Here is a 22,221-nt window from a genome sequence, read left to right as displayed (position 1 = left end):
ACAAGATTCTTCTATCAGACTTTTACTACAGACCTTAGACAGTATTTTTGGAAAATTCTTACGCATGGCGGAGTAAGGGACACTCTAGACACTTAAGTCTACAAGGAGTCACATGAACTCCAGTTTTAAATCCGTTGACATCTGCTGCATCTGCCATCTTTTTGGTTAGAAGATTCTTCCATCTTGCAGCGTAGACCTTTACCTACAGACTTTAGACATTATATTTGAAAAAAAAAAAACGCATGGTGGAAGGACGATGGAGACTGATTAGAAATTTAATATTTAAAAATCGTTTGCACGAATTACAATATTCCACATAACTGTACAAAACATTAGTATCTTTTATTTTATTTATTATTTTATATTTTTATAATTTGGTTGGCTTATAGAAGAATTCCTAATATTTTTTGCAGTTCAATAACTTTCTTTTAAGTCGTAATATAAAGCTGAAATTAACAGGATAGCTTATTCAAGGAACATTTTAATTTGTCCATTGTATGCCATATTCCCTTGTTATAAGGGAATTGCGTATTCGGCCACGAAAGTAAGACTGTTAAAATAAATTAAAGGACAATGACCAAAAGTGGTATAAAAGTCCACCACTAATGAGACCTATATTGGCTTATAGTCCATTTAATAGAGATTAACTTTCAGTATGGGACGAAAAAAAAATAAGCTGTCAGTAAAAAGTTATGACCGTATGAAAAATTGTAGTACTTTACACGCTAATCTCAGGAACTACTGCTCCGATTTGAAAAATTATGTTTGTTATGGATAGCCCATTTATCAAGGATGGTTTTAGGTTATACAGGGTGTTTGGCGCATCGTGTGCCAAAATGATTTGGCGGATAGAATGGGTCATTTCCTATATTTTCAGCCCCCATAACACGTTCCATGTCAGGCGGCTACTTTTATATTAAGTTTTTTAGTAATTTCACCAAAATACCCAAATCGCATCATTTAATTTCGATTTAAAAAAAAACTACTAAGCGTAGCCTCAAAGTAAATATTTTGTTTTGACGTGCATTGACATAGGGTTGCATCAAATCTAAATTTACTGGCAAATATCATCTAGTTTTTTTTTAATTCAGCTTTGAACTTTTCCGAAAAGTTAAAAATGGACTGAACATTTAAGTTTACATGGCTATAAATTTTTTTTTAAAAGAGATAGCGATCTTCGGATTTTATCAAAACTTCTCTAGTCTATCCCCATTCAAACGGTATACTAATCTTGTTTAAATAATAACAACAACTTCACAAATTCCCTAAATTAGTGCATTGACTCTATTCGGACTGATTTGCGAAATTTGTGTTTATAGCCCCTTTTTGTGTGAATAACACGTTAAATACCTACAGGTAAAAAATATTTATCTTATGCAATGTAAAAAACCTTTTCTCTATCGTTTTTCAATGTGGATTTCTTGAAATTAAAGACGAAAATAATTATTTTGATCGTTTATTAATTATTACAAATTTTGTTCAAAATGTCCGCCTCGGCAACGTATACACTAAGTAACGACATCTTCTTCTAATTTAGACTGGCCCTATACAGTGGCCTGCACGTTCCCCAGACCTAACTCCGTTAGATTTTTACGTCTGGGGACGAGGTAATGAACTGGTGTACGTAACGGAAGTTCAAACATTAGAAGAACTACAACAACGAATAGAAAACGCCTTTATAGTAATAAAAAGAGAAATGAGGCTGCATACGACAACAGTCGAAGATGTCGTGAGTGTATACGTTGCCGAGGCGGACATTTTGAACAAAATTTGTAATAATTAATAAACGATCAAAATAATTATTTTCGTCTTTAATTTCAAGAAATCCACATTGAAAAACGATAGAGAAAAGGTTTTTTACATTGCATAAGATAAATATTTTTTACCTGTAGGTATTTAACGTGTTATTCACACAAAAAGGGGCTATAAACACAAATTTCGCAAATCAGTCCGAATAGAGTCAATGCACTAATTTAGGGAATTTGTGAAGTTGTTGTTATTATTTAAATAAGATTAGTATACCGTTTGAATGGGGATAGACTAGAGAAGTTTTGATAAAATCCGAAGATCGCTATCTCTTTAAAAAAAATTTTTATAGCCATGTAAACTTAAATGTTCAGTCCATTTTTAACTTTTCGGAAAAGTTCAAAGCTGAATTAAAAAAAAACTAGATGATATTTGCCAGTAAATTTAAATTTGATGGAACCCTATGTCAATGCACGTCAAAACAAAATATTTACTTTGAGGCTACGCTTCGCTTAGTAGTTTTTTTTTAAATCGAAATTAAATGATGCGATTTGGGTATTTTGGTGAAATTACTAAAAAACTTAATATAAAAGTAGCCGCCTGACATGGAACGTGTTATGGGGGCTGAAAATATAGGAAATGACCCATTCTATCCGCCAAATCATTTTGGCACACGATGCGCCAAACACCCTGTATAACATCACCCTACAACCACTAGGGGCGGAGCAGCGACCACCCGACCATAATTCCAATATTGTTGTCTTTCTTCTGAGCTTATTTTTTTTCTTTTAGCGAGAATCTAACACGGCACACTAAGCGACTTGACATAACATGCATAGATTAATCCAAAATGTGCGATGGATAGAATGATATCAAGATCATTTTTCGGATGAAAAGGTAAAAAACATGACTTTTCATTCAGTCATAACTTTTTACTGACAGCATAATATTTTTGATTGCGGTTTGGTTATAATGAATCAGTATTTAGTAGACTATTTTACTACATAAGTCTCGTTAGTGGTGGACATTTGGACCACACTCCATATATTTTTGGTCATTGTCCTTTCTTGAAATCTCTCTTTTGCGCAAAGCCACATCATTTATATTTACTGTGGTAATAAAGGTGTACCAAGGGTACATGCTACACCTTTTTATTCGATTGTAAGAGTACTGGTTTACTCACAAATCCGTTTTATCTGATTTTCGAAATCATTTAATTACACTGGTGTTTATCATTCAAATCAATGACTAATGTTTGAACTAATTTGGACATATCAAGGTCTATTATTGGTATTTTTTTCAAACTTCTGCGTTGAGCCATTTACGAGATCTGGGACATCACAAAACATTACCCCAGCAAAATTCTGAATAACTTGAGAACTGGAACACGAACAAATGGCAATGCCAGATTTTGTATGAAAGGTGGCGTCTTTTTTTTTTCGCGCGGCCATCGACCAAACTTTGTTTTTTGATTACAAAATAGTGTAATAATCCAAACTTACTACGGCATGTATACCTCTAAACTCAGTCTGAACTGAGTTACGAGTATTAGAAGTTTGATGATTTTCATACTAGATTTGCTTTTTGCGCGCAAGTTTTGTAAGAAATTGAACAAAATTCAAAATGCCAATTTCTCAAAATGCCAACTTCTCAAAATGACAACTTCTCATAATGACAACTTACAATTATAAGAAATGCAGGAGCAGTGAATGCTACCACAAATAATAAAAATAATTAAAAAGTCCATATATTTACAATATCTCAATATCTTTATTTGTTACTATACAATCAATCAATACACGAGGGTCGTATCGCATCAATCTCTCATCTCAAATGTCGATTGAATGACATACACCTATATATTTGTTACAATCATTGTCAAAATAGGATAAACAAAAACCAGATAAGGTCATAGTACACTTTAAATCATAAATTAGTGTATGGCGAAAATAATGTTACGTTATGAGGGTAGTTGTAAAAAATGCACAAGTTATACTTGTCAAAATTATATCGCCCTTGTAATGTGTTAGTTTATCCAGTAAAATAATTGTTTTGCTGTTAGACCGTAGCTGGTTTTTGTTTATCTGATTTTGGCAATGATTGTAACAATTACAATTATATAGGTGTATGTCATTCAATCGACATTTGAGATGAGAGATTAATGCGATACGACCCTAGTGTATTGATTGATTGTATAGTAACAAATAAATATATTTTGTTTATTGTAAATATATGGACTTTTTAATTATTTTTATTATTTGTGGTAGCATTCACTGCTCCTGCATTCATTATAATTGTAAGTTGTCATTATGAGAAGTTGTCATTTCGAGAAGTTGGCATTTTGAGAAGTTGGCATTTCGAGAAGTTGGCATTCTGAGAAGTTGTCATTTTGCGAGCGGTTGGCATTTTGAGAAGTTGGCATTCTGAGCAAAAACGTTACGCTTGAGCTAACTTTTATGGCTATAAAACTGTTAAGTTGGGATTAATCAGTATCCATCTGTTAAAGAGGACACGTGTGATCATTATTTGGTTTTATAACCATAAAATTTGGTCTAATTGATCCCAGAGGTGAGCCCAAAGTGAGGTCTCTTTTCAAGTCACATTTATGGTATATGATAATCATTTATTTAGAAATTAAATGTGTTTTTCTTTAAGGATATTTATTGGGCTTTCAAATAACACCAATATTGTTGGGGCACCATGATTGTGTCAGAAGAAAATTTTTAAAGTTCGCGTCGCGGAAGGTGCGGTTTATTTGATATTGAGTGTATTATTATACTGTGCTAGATTTTGAGTATTGGCTTGAACACGCTTATATCAGGAAGTACTGGGTCGAATTGAAAAAATATTATTATGATGGATATTTAGTTCACTTATCAAGGAAGGCTGTGGCTTAATAACATCAAGGAGCGGAGCTTCAATGAAAGATGTTGAAAAAACGATAAACAATATTTTGACGCGCGAGAGCGTTTTCGCGGGCACAGCTAGATAAAATAAAACATCATAATATTATTTTGTTTCATAGGTACATTTATCTATAAATATTATAAAAAAATATATTTACAGTCATCAAAAACGATATTGTATTGATTTCTAATATTTTATGTTGTTTGAAGTCGAGCAAAAAAGCGGCACGGCCGTACCATCCTTTTCTCGAAGCAATTCAGGCCATTTTCGACCGCCTGGAACTTCGTTGTGGATAAAACTAGAAGGCGGAATTTTCATTAGCTATGCAGGCATTGTAAAGACACGGTATATTTAAAATTTCATTCAATTTGAACCAGTAGTTTAAGAATTATAACGGGTCAAAGTTACTTAATTTTGTCACTCACTGACTCACTCACTGACTCACCGATCATCAAAACTCTAAGGCACTTCTAGCAGACCTAGAAGCTTCAAATTTGGAATATAAGTAGTGTTTGGTGTATGAATCAAGGAAAAACTAAAATATTTGGGGGCACGGTAGTGCAACCGCCAAGTCGAGTAAAATTTTTCAATTTCGGTCCAGTTTTCTAGATACACAACTGCTGTCTACAAAATACATAAAGAAATGAGATCCCATCAAAAACAATACTTGTCAAAAAAACCAAGTCTCGCAACTCAGTTGTTCTACGGTAAAAAGTTGTGAGATCCATGTAATACCAAGTCCAGGCCAGGAAATCTTTAACGTTTTACACAAATATATTGACTTGGCCATCGCATGAAAACACGTGTAGATAAATTAAATTATTTAGTGCGATGGCCAAGTCAATAATTGATGTAAAACGTTAAAGATTTCCTGGCCTGGACTTGGTATTACATGGATCTCACAACTTTTTACCGTAGAACAACTGAGTTGCGAGACTTGTTTTTTTTGACAAGTATTGTTTTTGATGGGATATTTTTTTCTAAACTGAATAGTTTGCGCGAGAGACATTTCCAAAGTGGTAAATGTATGTTGTTTGAACTTTTGGCCAAGTCCTTTCATAAAAAGTAAGTATAACATTTACATTGATTTAATGGCAATAAACATTTTATTATTTATTATTATATTATTTATTTAAGTTGATTCTTTGCTTTGTTTGTAAGTGAAAAGCAACCAAAATTCTTTAACTAATTTAATAGTTGCTTAAAAATTACAAGTTTCTAAAAATAAAGTAATTATTAACAATAGCGATATTAAAAATAAATAAGTAAGTACTACATAGAAAACATTGTACAACCTAAACAAATTCACAAGCGTTAATTATTCTCATTGATTTGATTGAACTAACTTATTTGGTAGCTTCTCATCATTTTTGTGGGGTATTCACGTTTTATTCTTTTTTCGGTCCTGAAATAACGTTTTAATAAAAACAATATGGCGGTAAAATACCTTTATAAAAAAAACTAGGTATATTAATTTTAATGTGATGCAAATGAATACTTTCACTGGCTTCAAAGATCAGGGTCCGTTTTGAAATATCTAAAATATTAATAACTAGCTTTCCGCCCGCGGCTTAGCGCGCATGGGCTACATTATCTACATATTTTACGGAACCCTATTTTTTTCCAAAATAAAATTAAGCCTATGTTACTCGTGAATAATGTAGCTTTCGAATGGTGAAAGAATTTTTACAAACGGTCCAGTAGTTTTTGAGCCTATTCATTACAACCAAACAAACAAACAAACAAAGTTTTCCTCTTTATAATATTAGTGTAGATATCAAGCATACAGTCCGAGAGGGGACCGTAAGAAACCCTACGTCATTTGATACTAATATAAGCTCCATGGCACACGTTCAGAAAGGTTGTTCTAAGCTTTGAAAAAATAATTATTAAATTCCGATTCACTGGTAACGCATAGACGAAATTATCTAGTAACACACTGAATAAAGAATTTCGTCTTGAGGCATTGTGGTATTTTGGACGAAACGATGTATGATTATGTAGCTTTCCGAACGCTGCCCAGCCGAGTTGGATTCGACGATTGACCTCTTTCTCGAAATTGGACCTACCTAGCTAAATCGTTTGTCCGAGGTAGGCATACTTGTCAACAATTTCGAGGATTGAGCTCCCAACCGAAACTTGGTAGGGCGCAACAAGGACATTGGACATGAGCTGTTTGTCCATATTATTCATTCGCAGGCTAACCTATTCGGAAACTCTATTAAGGTCTTCGAGCTTTGTGCCAAGATCTTCCAGCGATTCTGCCATGACAACAATATCGTCGGCAAACCGAAAGTGAGTGATGTACTCGCCGTTAATGTTTATGCCGAATCCTTTACATTCCAGGAGTTTGATATGAGAAAACGAGCTCTTTACGAGATCGAATCAGAAATGAGGATATCCGTAAACGAACTAAAGTCGCTGACATAGCCCGATGCATTAGCAAGCTAAAGTGGCAATGGGCAGGGCACATAGTACGCAGAACTGACGGCCGATGGGGCAGCAAGGTTCTGGAGTGAAGGTCGCGTACCGGAAAACGCAGCGTGTGACGTCCACCCATAAGGTGGACCGACGACATCATAATGGTAGCAGGAAGGAGCAGGACGCAGGCCGCTACCAACCGGGCAGCATGGAAAGCATTGGGGGAGGCCTATGTTCAGCAGTGGACGTCCTATGGTTGAGATGACGATGATGATGATGATGATTGAGTTGAATCGTTGAGCAATCGATGGGGCAGCAAGGTTCTGGAGTGAAGGCCACGTACCGGAAAACGCAGCGTGGGACGTCCACCCACAAGGTGAACCGACGACCTGATAAAGGTAGCAGGAAGGCGCTGGATGCAGGCGGTTACCAACCGTGCGATGCGGAAGTCATTGGGGAAGGCCTATGTTCAGCAGTGGACGTCCTATGGCTGAAATGATCATGATGAAATTCCTATTTGGCCGAAAGTACAAAAACAAAATGGAAATGTTTTGTTTGACATAATTAATGGGATGTTTCGGCCATATTAACCTTTGCTTTAGATATCAACTCGAAATTTATACTTAAATTTCGAGTTGATATCTATCATCTGGCACTATGTTTATCTTTGTATCATGACGCAAATTAGGGGTCCGAATCGCTATCTTTGAGACCGTCTGCGAAGTACTTCCGGCCATATACGTAGGAAGTGGAAAACTGGATTCATCCGTCACTACCAATGAATTAGTAACTGCTGCCATAAAAACGGGACTATTCCCATCTCTCGTTCCCACCACTGCAACTCCTGTGTAGCCAGGATCTACAGCTTGACCGCTACAAAAACCCAACCAATGAAGGTCAAGTTTGTCCCGTGAGTAAGTTGAACTGTCATTGGACCCGCAACGAAATTAATCAGAAGAACATAGGAGTTCGAAATAGAGGTTCGACTTCCCTCAATTGCAAAGCGGATGGCAGGTGACAAACAAAAGTTTAACCTTTAAGAAAAGATTATGCACCACGGACAATAAATATCAATTAAGGGGGCCTATCTTATGAGCAATTAGCAACTACCTGCCAATAATATTTTTTACAAAATCGCTTAAAAGCACGGAAATTTTTCCATGTCGCGACAAGATCGGTGTAATAAATTGCGGAAACAGATCTAGGTATGTTGTATTGAATTAAGCATTATATCACGTTCATGTTTCTAAAGATAAAACTCCCACAAGATATGATGGGCAGACTGCTCATGACTGACATCATCAGTGGAACACTCGCAAAAAGGAGACGGAACTAGTTTGAATTCGTGAAGTTTATGTTTAAAGTCGCCATGCCCCGTGAGGAACTGCGACGAGCAATGGTCTGTCCTAACTGCTGCCATAAGTAGTACATCGGTATCAAATAACGTGAAGTAATGAGCTGCTGTATTTTTACCGGAAATAGCCATTTTTTTTGTATTATCGGCCAAATCGGAATTTAATCATTAATTTTTCCAAGCTAAGCACAACTTTTCTAAACGTGTGCCATGGAGCTTATCTTAGTATCAAATGACGTAGGGTTTCTTTATTGTTTAAATAGTTTTCATTTTCTAACTCAATTCCAGGGCTAGGTACCTAGTTCTACCTAATTCGCAAAATGGTCAGTTCGCAGAATGTTCAATATTATAAAAACTCAGTCAGGTCAAAATGAAGTATACCTACTTACTTTCGGAAAACAAATCTTGTCCACTTTTGAAATCCAATGTCGGGCATAACATCAAAATATATCGCAGCCAGTAATAATAACACCAGGATTATCAGAATAGCTACAACTTTCATGGTTAGTTGAAGACTTTCATCAGGGCTCCAGAGCTTGTTCATAATAATTGAAGATAGGCTTGGACGCCTGCAAGGATATTAATCATATGAAACCAACAACCCACTTTACCACTACACTTACGCGTACGTCTTTTTAAGAATCAAGCTAATGTTATTTTTGCAATATTTTAATTATTCTGAAAAACACTTACTCACTTTGGTTCTGGTAAAGGATTGGGAGAACTTCTTCCCAATCCAACTGGCATCAACACAGCCTTCTCTTTAGGTAGTAATGTCATTTCAATGTCAATTACCCCCTAAAATCAATGTAAACTTATTCCTGATTCAAAAGTCAACTAGATTTAACTAAAGATTTTGGTTTGAATTCATAGCCCAATAACATTTTTGGTGTAGGTACTAACCGCAAGAGTTTTCTTATCAGTATTAGAATCGATTGTCCAAAGAGGCCACCAGCACCTGATCGACCTCATTGAAAATAAATTCATTTTCTTCGCCTTTTCCATTGCTTCCAGAGTACATTGACGAGCTAGTTTCTCTCCTCTGGGCAGAGCGTTAAGATCCAGTGTTAATGTGCCTAAAATAATTAGGAATGGATCTTTCAGTTTAAATTGTTAATATTTTAGTCATCTGTTCAACCATGTTAAGTTTAGAGCTAGGTAATGGATCTGGTTATTGGGAAAGAGAACTTACACATGCATGCACAACATACCTAAGAAATCATCAGCCAAGACAGCTTCTGAATCCATGACTTGGACAACAAGAACTGGTGGAACGCGTTCTTCATATTCAGTAAAAGGTCCTTTTTCTTTTACGACAATCTACAAAAATGACCATAAATCTTAACAGACGTTGTCAATATACAATTAATCCATGTCCAATAGTGCATTATTTAAGCCTTGCACGGACTTATGAACTTCAACCGCCGACCAATAGTGTTGTCCAAAATACGTCGAAATGGTCATGACATTGACAATTTTATTTTGTTTATGATTGTATTTATAATTTATTTCTATTTTCACACTACACCAAACGGCCGACAGAAAACAGAAATGATCATGGACTATAACTAAGGAAAATTAGGAATAGACCTGTCTGACCAACTTGCTGGTTATAATTCACCAGTACGCAAGTCTTGCATAAGGTACAAAAAGATCGCAATAGATCTTCTTTCTATTGCAGTTGGAAATTCAATAATTATATTCAATGAAATAAATACTACAAATATGACAAGAAATTTTTGTAAACAAAAGTTGTTGAACATACGAGATCCATCACCAACGCAGCCAGTACTGAATATGACACATAAATTATCGAATATACCCCGAAAACCCAATGGCAGGATTGTGTAAAAACGCTGTACAGGTTGCTATAAAAAAATGACTAGCCAAAAAACTGCTTCTAATGCCCGAAAATGAGCGAAACAAGTACATACTGAATGTACAGCTTGTAATAAAGCATTTTATCTTTCATGTTATAATGAGGTTCATTTGAAATGGGAATGTCAGAATTTAAAAATGATTGACGAAAATTTTTGAAAAAAGACTTATGTTTGACAATAAATGAAATTATAGTCCAGTCATTTGGTAGTTTTACCTGGAATGTTTTCCGGGAGTATTGAATATTGGTGTTTAGTATATCATGCACGGACGTACCGAGCTAACTCATCAGTGCATTACATGTAATGCATGGACAGTGTTAAAGGTCACGTTCTGCTAGTTATACTACGCTTATGCAAGAACGTGGTCTTACAGAAAGACAGCCCAGCATTGATATTACATTATAATATTTTTTGGTGTATTCACCTTCCTTTCAACGTGCTGGTATTGAAAATTGAAGACCATCCTCCAATTAAAATTTCCTTCGCCATTCGTACAGCGGTAATGAATATCTGTATCCTGTGCCTGACTGGTAGAACCTATCCATCTGAAAATTAACATTATACAGCTGGCATAGATTTCTCGATGTGGCATTCCATCTGCTGCGCGTACAAAGTGTTGTGCAAAGATTTTTCTGCTGCGAACAGCTATGGGCTGCTAAGCTTACTACGTCCAGTAGACTGCATCAACACTTAGCGAGCTATGAATTAATAAAGATAAAAAAAAACATACGCTTTCACATAAATGTCCGGTGCTTTCTTATTGGTGGTCGAACCGTCATCCAGCTTCAAGTTCTGAGCATCCCAAACAGTCAACCTTAGTTCATACTCCTCAACGCTCCGCGGGGTGATGTCCACTGGTGGCGGAATGTACAGCTCTGTGTCAAGTGGGAACATATCTACCCACATTACTATTTTACCCTACAACAAAAAATGATAATGAAAAACCTTAGCTAAATACGATCAATTCAACTTTCATTATTGTATTTCCTTACATGTGACAGATTATGGTGATGTGACGTGGTTAATTGCCATGGACGCACCGGATCCCAAGTTTCAATCTGGTTGACGTCAAGTTTGAATACGATTTTATTTTCAAATTTACCTCGCGTATATTAAGTTAAAACAGATAATCTCCCATAATTTGGCGTGACGTGAGTTAAGTGGTATTTCACTCGCACTTTTTTGTTGTTCTGATGCCAAAAAGTCTTCGAAACTACTTCGCTAAAGTCAAAATAGTCGACCACTGACAAATTAGAAGACTTGAAAGACTATGTCTATGATTCGAGTGCTGTTACCTGTTCAACTCCAGTCTTCTCAGGATTCGATAGAATCCTAGTCTCTACATGCTCAGGCACAAGATGGTAACCACACAATGGCATCGTATGCCACTTATGAAGGAGGCTCAAGCAGATGTTTTCTTTTCGCTCTGAAGTTGAAATGTATGCTTTATCTGTAAAAATCTTTATTGTCATTAGATGCATTCATTATAAAAAAACATTTAATGATAATCAAAAATAGGAAAAAAACCTTTATGGAAGAGATTTTTGCATTATGAAGGAGAAAGATTTAGAAAAAAGTTACGGTAAGAATGATTGATACCTTTTTCGCTATCTTTGTACTCCACTCCATTCAAAATAACAGTGTTCATATCAGGGTATACAGGCAATGCTAGATGGTTCTTCAAACACAACTCCTCCAAGATTTCAGAAGGTTTCATGCTATCTCTCCATTTGTAAGGACCCGTTCTGCAAAATACTGCATCAATAAAATATCTCGAATAAGGACGTGTTTATTTTGTAACATGTGAGTTTATTTGTTATTGGTAAGTTAAAGAATCCAAGCTTGGACCTAGAATGTGGTTCGTGTTCGTGCTAAGTTAGGTAATAAATATAATCACAGGTTATATTCTGATGACAATCCGATACGAGCTCTATGCTTTGTATAGATCCGGTCCTCTAAGTCTATTTCTGTGCTACCGATCAGCTCATCAGGTTGAATAGCTTCGTAGTCATAGAGAGAAACCTTCAGACGGTAGTCTTCAGGTATTGTGCATCGAAACTCATACATTCTGGAAAAATAATAATGTCTATCTAGCTATGTTTAAGAAACATGATACGACGAATTTTATTTTGATTCTTACCTCCCAAATATGGGGTTAACGGTGTTTTTGACAAATTCCTCCCTATTCCCCATTCGTTTCTTGCCACAGTTGAGCACAACATACGGATCAGATTGTCCCGTGAAGTCTTTTGTTTTGAGGTCCATCCCTTTCACTAAATATACCCTCACCAGAAATTGGGTTGGATCGTTGCTAGGCATATCGTCAAAGTATCTGCAGGTGGATGGATGATCATGTAGAAATCGGACGATGTTTGCAACCGTGAATGTGATTAATAGCTTTATATTAATTCATCAATCAATACCTTAGGGCTTAAGAGCTAAATCCTTATTAATACAATACGCGAGTTGAACACTAAACTGAAGTTTAGTAATAAATAGCAAACATTTAAATTACCTACATTTAAAGTGGTTGAACACGCGGGCGATTTTTATGTAAGGGGTAAAATTCCAGTTTATATCCATTGTCTGGTTCCCTATATTCAAGCTTAATAACATTGTTAAAATGTTCAAGGACATTTTAACTGTCAGAATTATTATTATTATACAGGGTGTTACTTTGCATTCTTGCCATATTTACAGAGGTAACTATATTACTGATACTGAACACAAATCCGTTAAAAAATAATGCCCGAAAATTTTGATTTTTAATTTTGAATATTTTATTTTATCGACAATCTGTTAAACACATCACTAACTATCGTAACGCATGCACATCACTTTTGTTAGCGATGGCGATGGAGACTTTTTTACTTTTTATTGTATTTTTAAATATCCATTGCAATCTATTGTCTTTAAAATGTCTTTTTGACACTTTTGTAAAAAATTGAGAAATCCATCAATCACAAATCACGTTATAAATAATACAAAAATGACTGAAGTGTATTCAAACAACGAATAATTTAATCAAAATGGTGCTTGGAGTGTCTGCAAGACGTCTTAAATGAAATGCTTGATGACGTACCCTTAGCGTTACACCAAATGCTCTACTACCAGCAGGATGGTGCTCCCCCACAATAAGGACGTCAAGTGCGCGAATAATACGTTTGGTGAACAGTGGATTGGACGAGGGGGTCCAGTAGCTTGGCCACCACGATCCTCGGACCTAACACCAATGGACTATTATTTTTGGAGTGACTTGAAACGACCTGGTATGCGCAGAAGAGATAAAAAGTGTAAACGTGTTACGTGAAAGGATTGCTTCAGCGAAACTGTGAGACAAAACGTTTATGTGTTGCGAAAACTAAAGCGAAATACCTACGCTTCGCCGTGCTAGACTGTGCCTTCATCAGAACGGAGGACACTTTGAACACTTGCTTCGCAGTACGTAAACTTTGTAAGTAGGAACTCATAAATAAATAATTAATTGTGAATAAGGTGATTTCATTTCATACTTAATTTATTAATTTGTAAAAATAGGGAACAATGTTATAAATTAATTAAAAGCCTAATAATTATTACGTATTTTTGACGGTCCTAAGCCCGTAAAGTAGAAACTGAGAGTAGAAAGGAAAATCTAAAATCAACTGAAGAGTATTTTAAAATAATTATTATGACTGGATAAAAAGGCTGGTACCCAGAGCCATAAAACATCACAGATTGATAAGAACTAGGCCACGCCCACTAGGTTTATTCCACTTGCACCTGTAGAAAGTGCGAGACAAAATTGGTTTATTCCAATTTGTACTGCAAAACCAAATTTACTAAAAACTCAGTGTACTTTCTTTATGGGAGTCTCTTGTTTATCTTAAATAACAGGTATTGGTCCCTACTTTTATCTCTGTGAATATGGCAAGGATGCAAAGTAACACGGTGTATAGGCTTAACCTAACCCGTTATTCAACTCCACCCCGCTGGGGCTGACGGCGACGGTGTCGCTCGGCGGAGGCCACTTGTACATCGCTATCCCGACCTTGAGGAAGCCGCAGTATAATTGCTCATCCTTCTCCGGAATGCCGGACTTCATACCGTTGTAGAACTTCAAGGCAGAACACCAGTCTTTGAACTTTGAGAACTCTGGCTGGCGCTCTAATTCTGAACTGTATATCTATAGGAAAAGAATACAATTTGACATTGTGTTTTTTATTTTTACTTATTACTAAAATTGGCGAAACAAACGAGAGCAATTAAGTTTAAGTAAGCGTATTTTGAACGTGTGGTTATTCATTGAGTTTTGGTCGCCTCCTTGGTTGGACCGAAAAATTTTCCGCCAGATAATAAAATGACATTTAAGTAACATTTTCATTTATTTTGATTTATGAAACTTCTCAGTATAATCACCAAAAGTCGGTGCAAACACTCAAAATGGTTGTAAAACGCCCTCTGTGCAACATGGCAGAATATAGCAACTCAACAAGCTGCTTACGGACTCAAATCGCCCCCGTTAGCTTATTGGAACAAGTAGAAATACGATGTGGCTGCCAGATGGCACTGTAACCAGAAGGGTGAATTTCTATGTAAAAGTGGCGAATTTTTATAAAAGGCTTTTAGATGTTTTAAAGTTCATCGATAATAATAAAAAGGAACCTTAATTGCTTCCTGAATTTACTTGCAAGTGTAATAGTAAAAATTCATGGTATTGTCAACAGAGATTGAATATAAATCAAGAAAGATTCTTATAGACTAGAACTCTTTTGACAGACGTGAGATGGTATTATTTGCTTGAGTCTCATATTTACCGTTATTTTCTCAGACAAGTTTGCTTTATCTTCTGTTTCATAGTCCTGAAAAAGATTATGATTTTGAAAACGCAGTAAATTACTAGTCCTATTTCTGCTACCAGCGTCTATCCCTTGTGAAGGCCGTTTGGTGCAGTGGTTCAGAACGGACTACTATTCCGAGAGGTCCCGGGTTCGATTCCCAGCCGGGCAGAAATTGAAATGATGAATTTTAATTTTTGTGATGGGTCTGGGTGTTACTATATAGAAAATGTATGTATTTACAAAAAAAAAGTAATTAAGAATGTTTATATCCGTTGTCTCGTCCCAATAGTACAAGCTTTGCTTAGTTTGGGACTAGAATCGCAGTGTAAAATGTCCAAGGATATCCAAGGTTAGCGTACCATCCCTATATTGTTGACATTCCACCAGCTCGCACTAAGCGTTTCGATGACTCTTTTATAATGCGAACAGCTAGGGACTGGAATTCGTTGCCTGCTGCTGTCTTTCCCGAAAACTATAATCTGGGCCTCTTCAAGGCGAGAGTGAATAAGCACTTACAGGGCAGATATGTACCATCCTAGACTGCATCCCACTTAACATCAGGTGCGATTGTGGTCAAATACCTGCCTTGTTATGCATAAAAAACAAAAGGATATCCTACAAAAAAAAGGCGAAACAGACGTAGGGCAGTGACCCGGTTGTGGCCACCGACCCCTTTGTGGCCATTTAGAACTTCAAATCGTTATAACTAAGGCAAAGACAAATATATTATTCTGTGGTTTTCGGGAATAAAAATATCTAATATTATCAACACTGATAGCGTTGACAGCTTTGATGTGTCAAACTTCACTTCAATCCAACAAGTCATAATTTTTTGACGAGCGTTAATAAAATTGTTTTAAGTCTTAGCAAAAAGGCTAAGGCGAGCGGGTGAGTAAACAATCATTATTTTTTAAATCCTTCTTATTTTTTAAAATGTTTATGTTAATTCTTCATAAAGAATACACTGTCTAAGTGGTACTAATGATATTTTATCGCTATTTGTTTATTAAGTGAGTTTATGAGAGGTGGCCACAAATGGAGCCAAAATGAATGAATTTTCCCATCTTTGGCCACATGGCTGGCCAAAAGTGGTGCACGTAGAACCCCACTTTTGGCCATTTAGTTTTTATCGTGATTTTTCAATTTAATTTCTTAGCTATTTTGATATAAGTAGTCTATTCATTTTCAGAGTTACGATTATAATGCCTCCATCGAAACCAAATACTAAAAAAATCGGTGTTGTGAAAAGAAAATTGTTCCAGTACTCATCGCATAAAGTAGTATAGGTTAATGTTGATCTGCTTAATTGTAATTTAAATTCAAGCTGAGATATTATATTTCATATTTGTCGTCAATATTATGTTAGCTATTTTTCTTTAAATAAAGACTGTTGGTCGTAAAATATGCGATTTTCGAATAAACTTTTTATTACTTTGAATTATCTGCTTTTAATTTTTGATGAATATTGATGGCCAGAACTTGATGGCCGTCAGAGCCATGACATACGGATCCGAATGCTGGCCGCTCAAAAAGCAGTACGAAAACCAATTGCACTGCGCTGAGATGAAGATGCTCAGATGCGCAGGTGGTGTAACTAGGCTGGACCATGTAAGAAACACACACATAAGAGGCACCTTTAAAGTGAGACCTATCCCAGCTAAATTGCAGGAGAGCCGTCTGCGGTGGTACGGACACGTCAAGAGGCGACCACCCGACGAAGAAACGAATGTCGGCGACCAGTTCCAGACTCCGTGGGTGATCCTCAGCACGGCACGCATTGTTCGGAGGTTCCTCAGTCTGTGACCCTGACCACCGGTAGCTTGCCAGCGGATGAACTGGTTTTTTTCTTTATAAAATGTATTTTATTTTTAGAATAATAGTCAATAATCGAAAAAATATTATCTCAAAAAGTAAGGATCTTTTAATAACGTGCACGCCCAATTTAGCGAAACAGGTATAGAAAGAGATTGATAATTTCAGTAATAAAATTATGAACAATTACGCACCCATACAGAAGCAGTATACTGAGATAGTATGTAAACTTCAGAAAGATAATTAATTAACCTTTTCACCAGCAAATTCTGCAACACATCGACTGAGAAACAAGAATTTATAAGTACCTATCAAAAGTAAAATGTATTGTAATCAGCCAAAAGAATTTGAAGATTTTCTACTCGCTAACACTCCTAGCCCAAAGGACAATGACCAAAAGTGGTCCAAATGTCCACCACTAATGAGACCTACCTATATTGGCTTATAGTCCATTTAATAGAGATTAACTTTCAGTATGGGACGAAAAAAAAAATAGGCTGTCAGTAAAAAGTTATGACTGTTTGAAAAATTGTAGTAGTTACGCGCTAATCTCAGGAACTTCTTGTCCGATATGAAAAATTGTTTTTGTTATGAATAGCCCATTTATCAAGGATGGTTTTAGGATAAATAACCCTACAACCAATAGGGGCGGAGCAGTAAACACAAATGTTGTAAAAATGGGAAATATTATTCAAACTATTTTCACGCGTACAAAATCGTAGGCACAGCTAGTATAATATTTAATAAAATTCATCTATAACCCCGCGCCACATGCGACATGACAAAACATGCGTAGATTAGTCCAAAATGTGCAATGGATATTGTTGCTGGCAGTTTGGCCAGCAATCCTTTTTGATAATTGTTTGTGGTTTTTTACTTTTTTTAAATATTGTTTTAGATTTATTGATTTTTGAAGTTGCCTTTTGTACGCTCTTGTGTAATAATGTTTTGAGCTGCAATATACCTACTGTTTTGGCCCTTTTTGGTGTTTCCTTGCTTCCTGCATATTAATATCACCACCGGCCTGCCTATCACTATAATACAGTCCACTCCATCGTTTTTAACAGATAGAATGATATCAAGAACATTTTTCGGATGAAAAGGTAAAAAACAGACTTTTCATTCAGTCATAACTTTTTACTGACAGCATATTTTTGATTGGGGTTTGGTTATAATGAATCAGTATTTAGTAGACTATTTTACTACATAGGTCTCGTTAGTGGTGGACATTTGGACCACACTCCATACATTTTTGGTCATTGTCCTTTCATCAGATCCAATTGTAATGTCAGAATCTCTTCGCCAGAGCACAACAACTTCTAGCTTCTTTATTATGTTCGAACTCCTTCGCCTCAACCTACAAATGTTTCCCCAGATATTTCCCCAGAAACCTGATATAGGCATTTTCGAAAGCATTCCTTTTCAATCCAGACAGTATTTTCCAAGCAGAATAGGCTTAAAAGTTTTTTCTATACATTTTTCCACTAAGAGATTGAGCTACTTGTTACTCAAACTGCATTTGAGTGTTCTGCGTTTATATTAACGCAGAACAAAACCAAACCGTGTCTTGAAACCTGGACTTTCTTCGAAATAAACGCCTTTATTGGCATGATAATAATCTCAACAATTTGTGACGGACTATTAGGCGCAGCAGCAATGCGTACGATAAGAAATTCCGCAGGCAGTAAAAGGCTACCTACTTTTATCACTACGCGAGAGCACTTAGGAGATAAGCAATGAAATTGAAAGTGACAAAAGGAAAAAATAAAAAGAGAAGCATGGCTTTGGCTGCTGTGCTACCCTAGGCGATGGTTAGAAATCGACCATTGCTCGTCGCAGTTCCTCACGGGGCATGGCAACTTTAAACATAAACTTCACGAATTCAAACTAGTTCCGTCTCCTTTTTGCGAGTCTTTCACTGATGATGTCAGTCATGAGCAGTCTGCCCATCCATATCTTGTGGGAGTTTGATCTTTGGAAACATGCACGTGATATAATGCTTAATTCAATACAAACATACATCTGTTTCCGCAATTTATTACACCGATCTTGTCGCGACAAGGAAAAATTTCCGTGCTTTTAAGCGATTTTGTGAAAAATATTATTGGCAGGGTAGTTGCTAATGAGGTAAGAGGTTTTACCTAAAGAGGTAAGCCATTCTTGTAGCAGGGCTGACGCTCGCGCTGTGTATGCCTATTGTGGACATGACAAGAAGAAGAAGATCAAAAGAGGAAAAAAATAGTTTTTATGTGCACGCCCCGTCATAAGACGTGATGCAGTGTCTTTGCCGCTGCTGCCGCCAGCAATGGAAACAGTGGGAGAATCAGTACCAGTATTTCTATCAATAGAAATACCTAATAGAAGTAATGGGACACACCCATCAGATTACACACCTTTTTTGGAAAAGCGCTATATTAAAACTACATGAAATAAACGCTGGGGGCGTTCGTATTGTTTACAGTTCCCTCGGTTTAATAAACGATTTTCATGCGTGATACGAGGGCTGCACTAAAAGTATCGGGAATGGAATATTTCCACTGTTCCAGTCATATTAAAATCTATTTTTTTGCAAACTCCAGGGTTTTAAAATCGTATACCATTTATTTATTTTAAAAAAGATTCTCGGTCGTATCACAAGGTCTTGTCAAACTTGTTTAAACGTTGAGAAAATGGAATTGACTCGAGAAAATTCAAGAGCGATGATTTATTATGACTTTTGAAGTGGTTTAACACAAAAACAGTGTGTTGACCGGATGATTTCTGCATTTGGTAATGAAGCCCCATCCAAAACCACAATTTATCGCTGGTTTCCTAAATTTCAACGTGGACGTGATTGATGCTGTGCGTAAGCTGATTGAAGAAGATCGACATGTGATATACCGCGAAATTCAGGCAACTTTAGACATTGGCATGAGTCAAATACAAATAATCTTGCATGAACAATTAGGTGTAAAAAAGTTGTTTTCCCGATGGATACCGCATTCGCTCTGTGAAGAGCAAAAAGCGGCTCGCGTTACTTGGTGCTGCGGTTACACTTAAGTTTAGCCGGCTAAAGATAGAAGAAACTAACATTAACACCTCGTCGAATATAAACTTAAGTTTAGCCGGCTAATCTTAAGTCTATGTTCACACCTATCTTTAGCCGTAACAGATATATCACAACAATGAAATCTTACATCCATTTTGCAAGAAGGAACTAAGCAACAAAAAATGTTTTTGCAAGAAAGAACCAACCGGTTTTTAACGATTTACTTTAACTTTAACTTTACAAAATTTATAAATCTGATATTCCTAGATAGGCTGCAGTATCCCACATAAGATTAACAAGTAATCATTCATTTATATATTATGTATGCATTTTGCGCACTCTTTTTACAAAAGTCTCATTTTCTCGAAACCACCCTGCTGTGGGTTGGTTCTTGTTTGCATAAATGGGTCCAATTACCCTTAACCGATCGAAAAAAATTGCTCTAAAATAATGACAAGAAATATGGCGGACCGCGGAATGTACTACGGTGCTGAGGAGTCAAAACACGTACTTTATTATATTTAAAACTTATATTTTTAAATAAATATTCTCTAAAAGTGTGATAAGGACGGCATCATCCCAGGTACTGCTGCATGTAAAACATAATCATCTTCGGTCAAGACACTCGTATAATTAGATATCAAACATCACAGGTAAGTTCGTTTGATTCTTAATTATAGTTCATTTTAATTAACACAAATTAAGTCTTCAAGACTATTTGGAATCCGCACCAATACAAAGTGTTAATTTTGTCCATGGATTATGATAAAAATGAATAATTACCTTGTAAAAAGTTTGACGACGTAATAGATGCTGATTTCAGAGATGCCTCTCTCTCACTCTTGGCGATCCAGTTCACAATGTACTTGTTAGGGTTCTTCATGACGTTTGTTCCGAGGAACATGGTTCGACCAAAAGTACCGCTGTCGTATAACTTGACAGCCAAATTTGACCTGTAAGCTTCATTTAAAGGGCCTTCAAAAGTCTGAGAGATGCGTCCGTTGGGGAAATTGCAATTGGGTTTTTTATCGCAAATTATGTCAGACTTTATTGTAAGCTCATCTATTTGGAGAACAGCACACGGTTTCCTAGTGATGTTGACGTCACGGAGACCCCACCAATACACATCGACCCTGTATGATACATAAAAGTAATCAGGTTCTTTTAATAATAAATTAATTAGACTGGATAAACAAAGTCTGTTTCTATAACTCATCTGTAGATACTTTACAGGTCGAACATTTAATATCAGCCTTTTTAGAAGTTCTGGGTAAGAGTAAAATTAGTTTAGATTACTTGTACGTAGTAGACTGAGGTATAAGGCTGGTTGGTAAGGATTCCACTTCTTCTCCATTTGCATCTATTTCTTTAACTCCAGACGCATAAAAAGTTTCCTCTATCGGAGAATAAATTGTGGTCTTCATAAGCCTTTCTGGAACCTGAAAATGAGAGCTTGGATCCCGTCACATATCGTTTACTTCGAAACGATAAAATTATATGTAATTTGCATCGATCTATTATGACATAAAGTAAAGTAAAAAAAGTAAAAAAGTATTTATTTCTAAGAGTGATTTATAGGCCAATAGAAAACCCGTCGCTCACTGATAATCAAATTTGCAAAATACCATATTCTCAAGACCCCATTATCGAGTATTTTAATAAAAGATTACTTGAAATATATTATGCTACGAATAAAAATTGACAGTCGACGTATCTATAATGTTCTATAGAGATAATACCTTAAATTTAAGCAGTATGTAAAAGGAAAGTGACATAGATAAACATTTTGCGAAACATGTAAACAATGTAGTGCTACATCTAATATGGGCTTTTACGAACAAAGCTATTATAGCTTGTACGCAGATAATTTCTATAGTGTAGGTATAGTTAGTGGAAAACACTGGTGACCCTTCCAGTTTATAGCACATGAACATTTGATTAGGTATATTCCCTATCGGAAATCTAGTCCGCGGACCTAATGAGTAAAATTTAAAAGTAACACTTTCTGATATCATTATCATAGAACAAATAGAGCCGTTGAATCCTGGAACGCGAGTTTAAATAGACAGGTGACTCCTAAACCAAATATTGCAACTCTAATTACTAAGTTACAAAACTACTCAAAATATTATTTTGGTCTTTTCAAACAAAAGGAATTCATTAGCAATAAAATTCAATAAACTATCTGGAAGCAACAAAACATAACGAAATCATACTTTATTACGCAAACTTCTTGACAGTGAAAATATTAGC

General features: G+C 36.0%; 1 protein-coding gene across 1 annotated transcript; it reads right to left on the bottom strand.

Moving 5' to 3' along the window:
- Nucleotides 1-5,972: 5,972 nt before the first annotated feature.
- LOC114352231 (otoferlin-like) lies at nt 5,973-21,407 on the bottom strand (the record flags this gene model as incomplete). The annotated part of the gene is made up of 16 exons (XM_028303753.1): nt 5,973-6,058; nt 8,818-8,997; nt 9,126-9,226; nt 9,332-9,504; nt 9,640-9,748; nt 10,733-10,853; nt 11,039-11,226; nt 11,604-11,758; nt 11,908-12,053; nt 12,206-12,376; nt 12,449-12,640; nt 14,259-14,473; nt 15,105-15,149; nt 16,763-16,974; nt 20,752-21,101; nt 21,265-21,407. Coding segments are annotated over 16 exons (2,565 nt in total), but the record flags the coding sequence as incomplete, so codon positions are not given.
- Nucleotides 21,408-22,221: the final 814 nt, after the last annotated feature.

This window comes from Ostrinia furnacalis, unplaced genomic scaffold, assembly GCF_004193835.3.
Source record: "Ostrinia furnacalis isolate ACB-3 unplaced genomic scaffold, ASM419383v2 OfSCF1277, whole genome shotgun sequence".
Classification (NCBI taxonomy): domain Eukaryota; kingdom Metazoa; phylum Arthropoda; class Insecta; order Lepidoptera; family Crambidae; genus Ostrinia; species Ostrinia furnacalis.
Note: the sequence above shows the minus strand (reverse complement) of the source record. Positions and strands in the feature narration are given on the sequence as shown.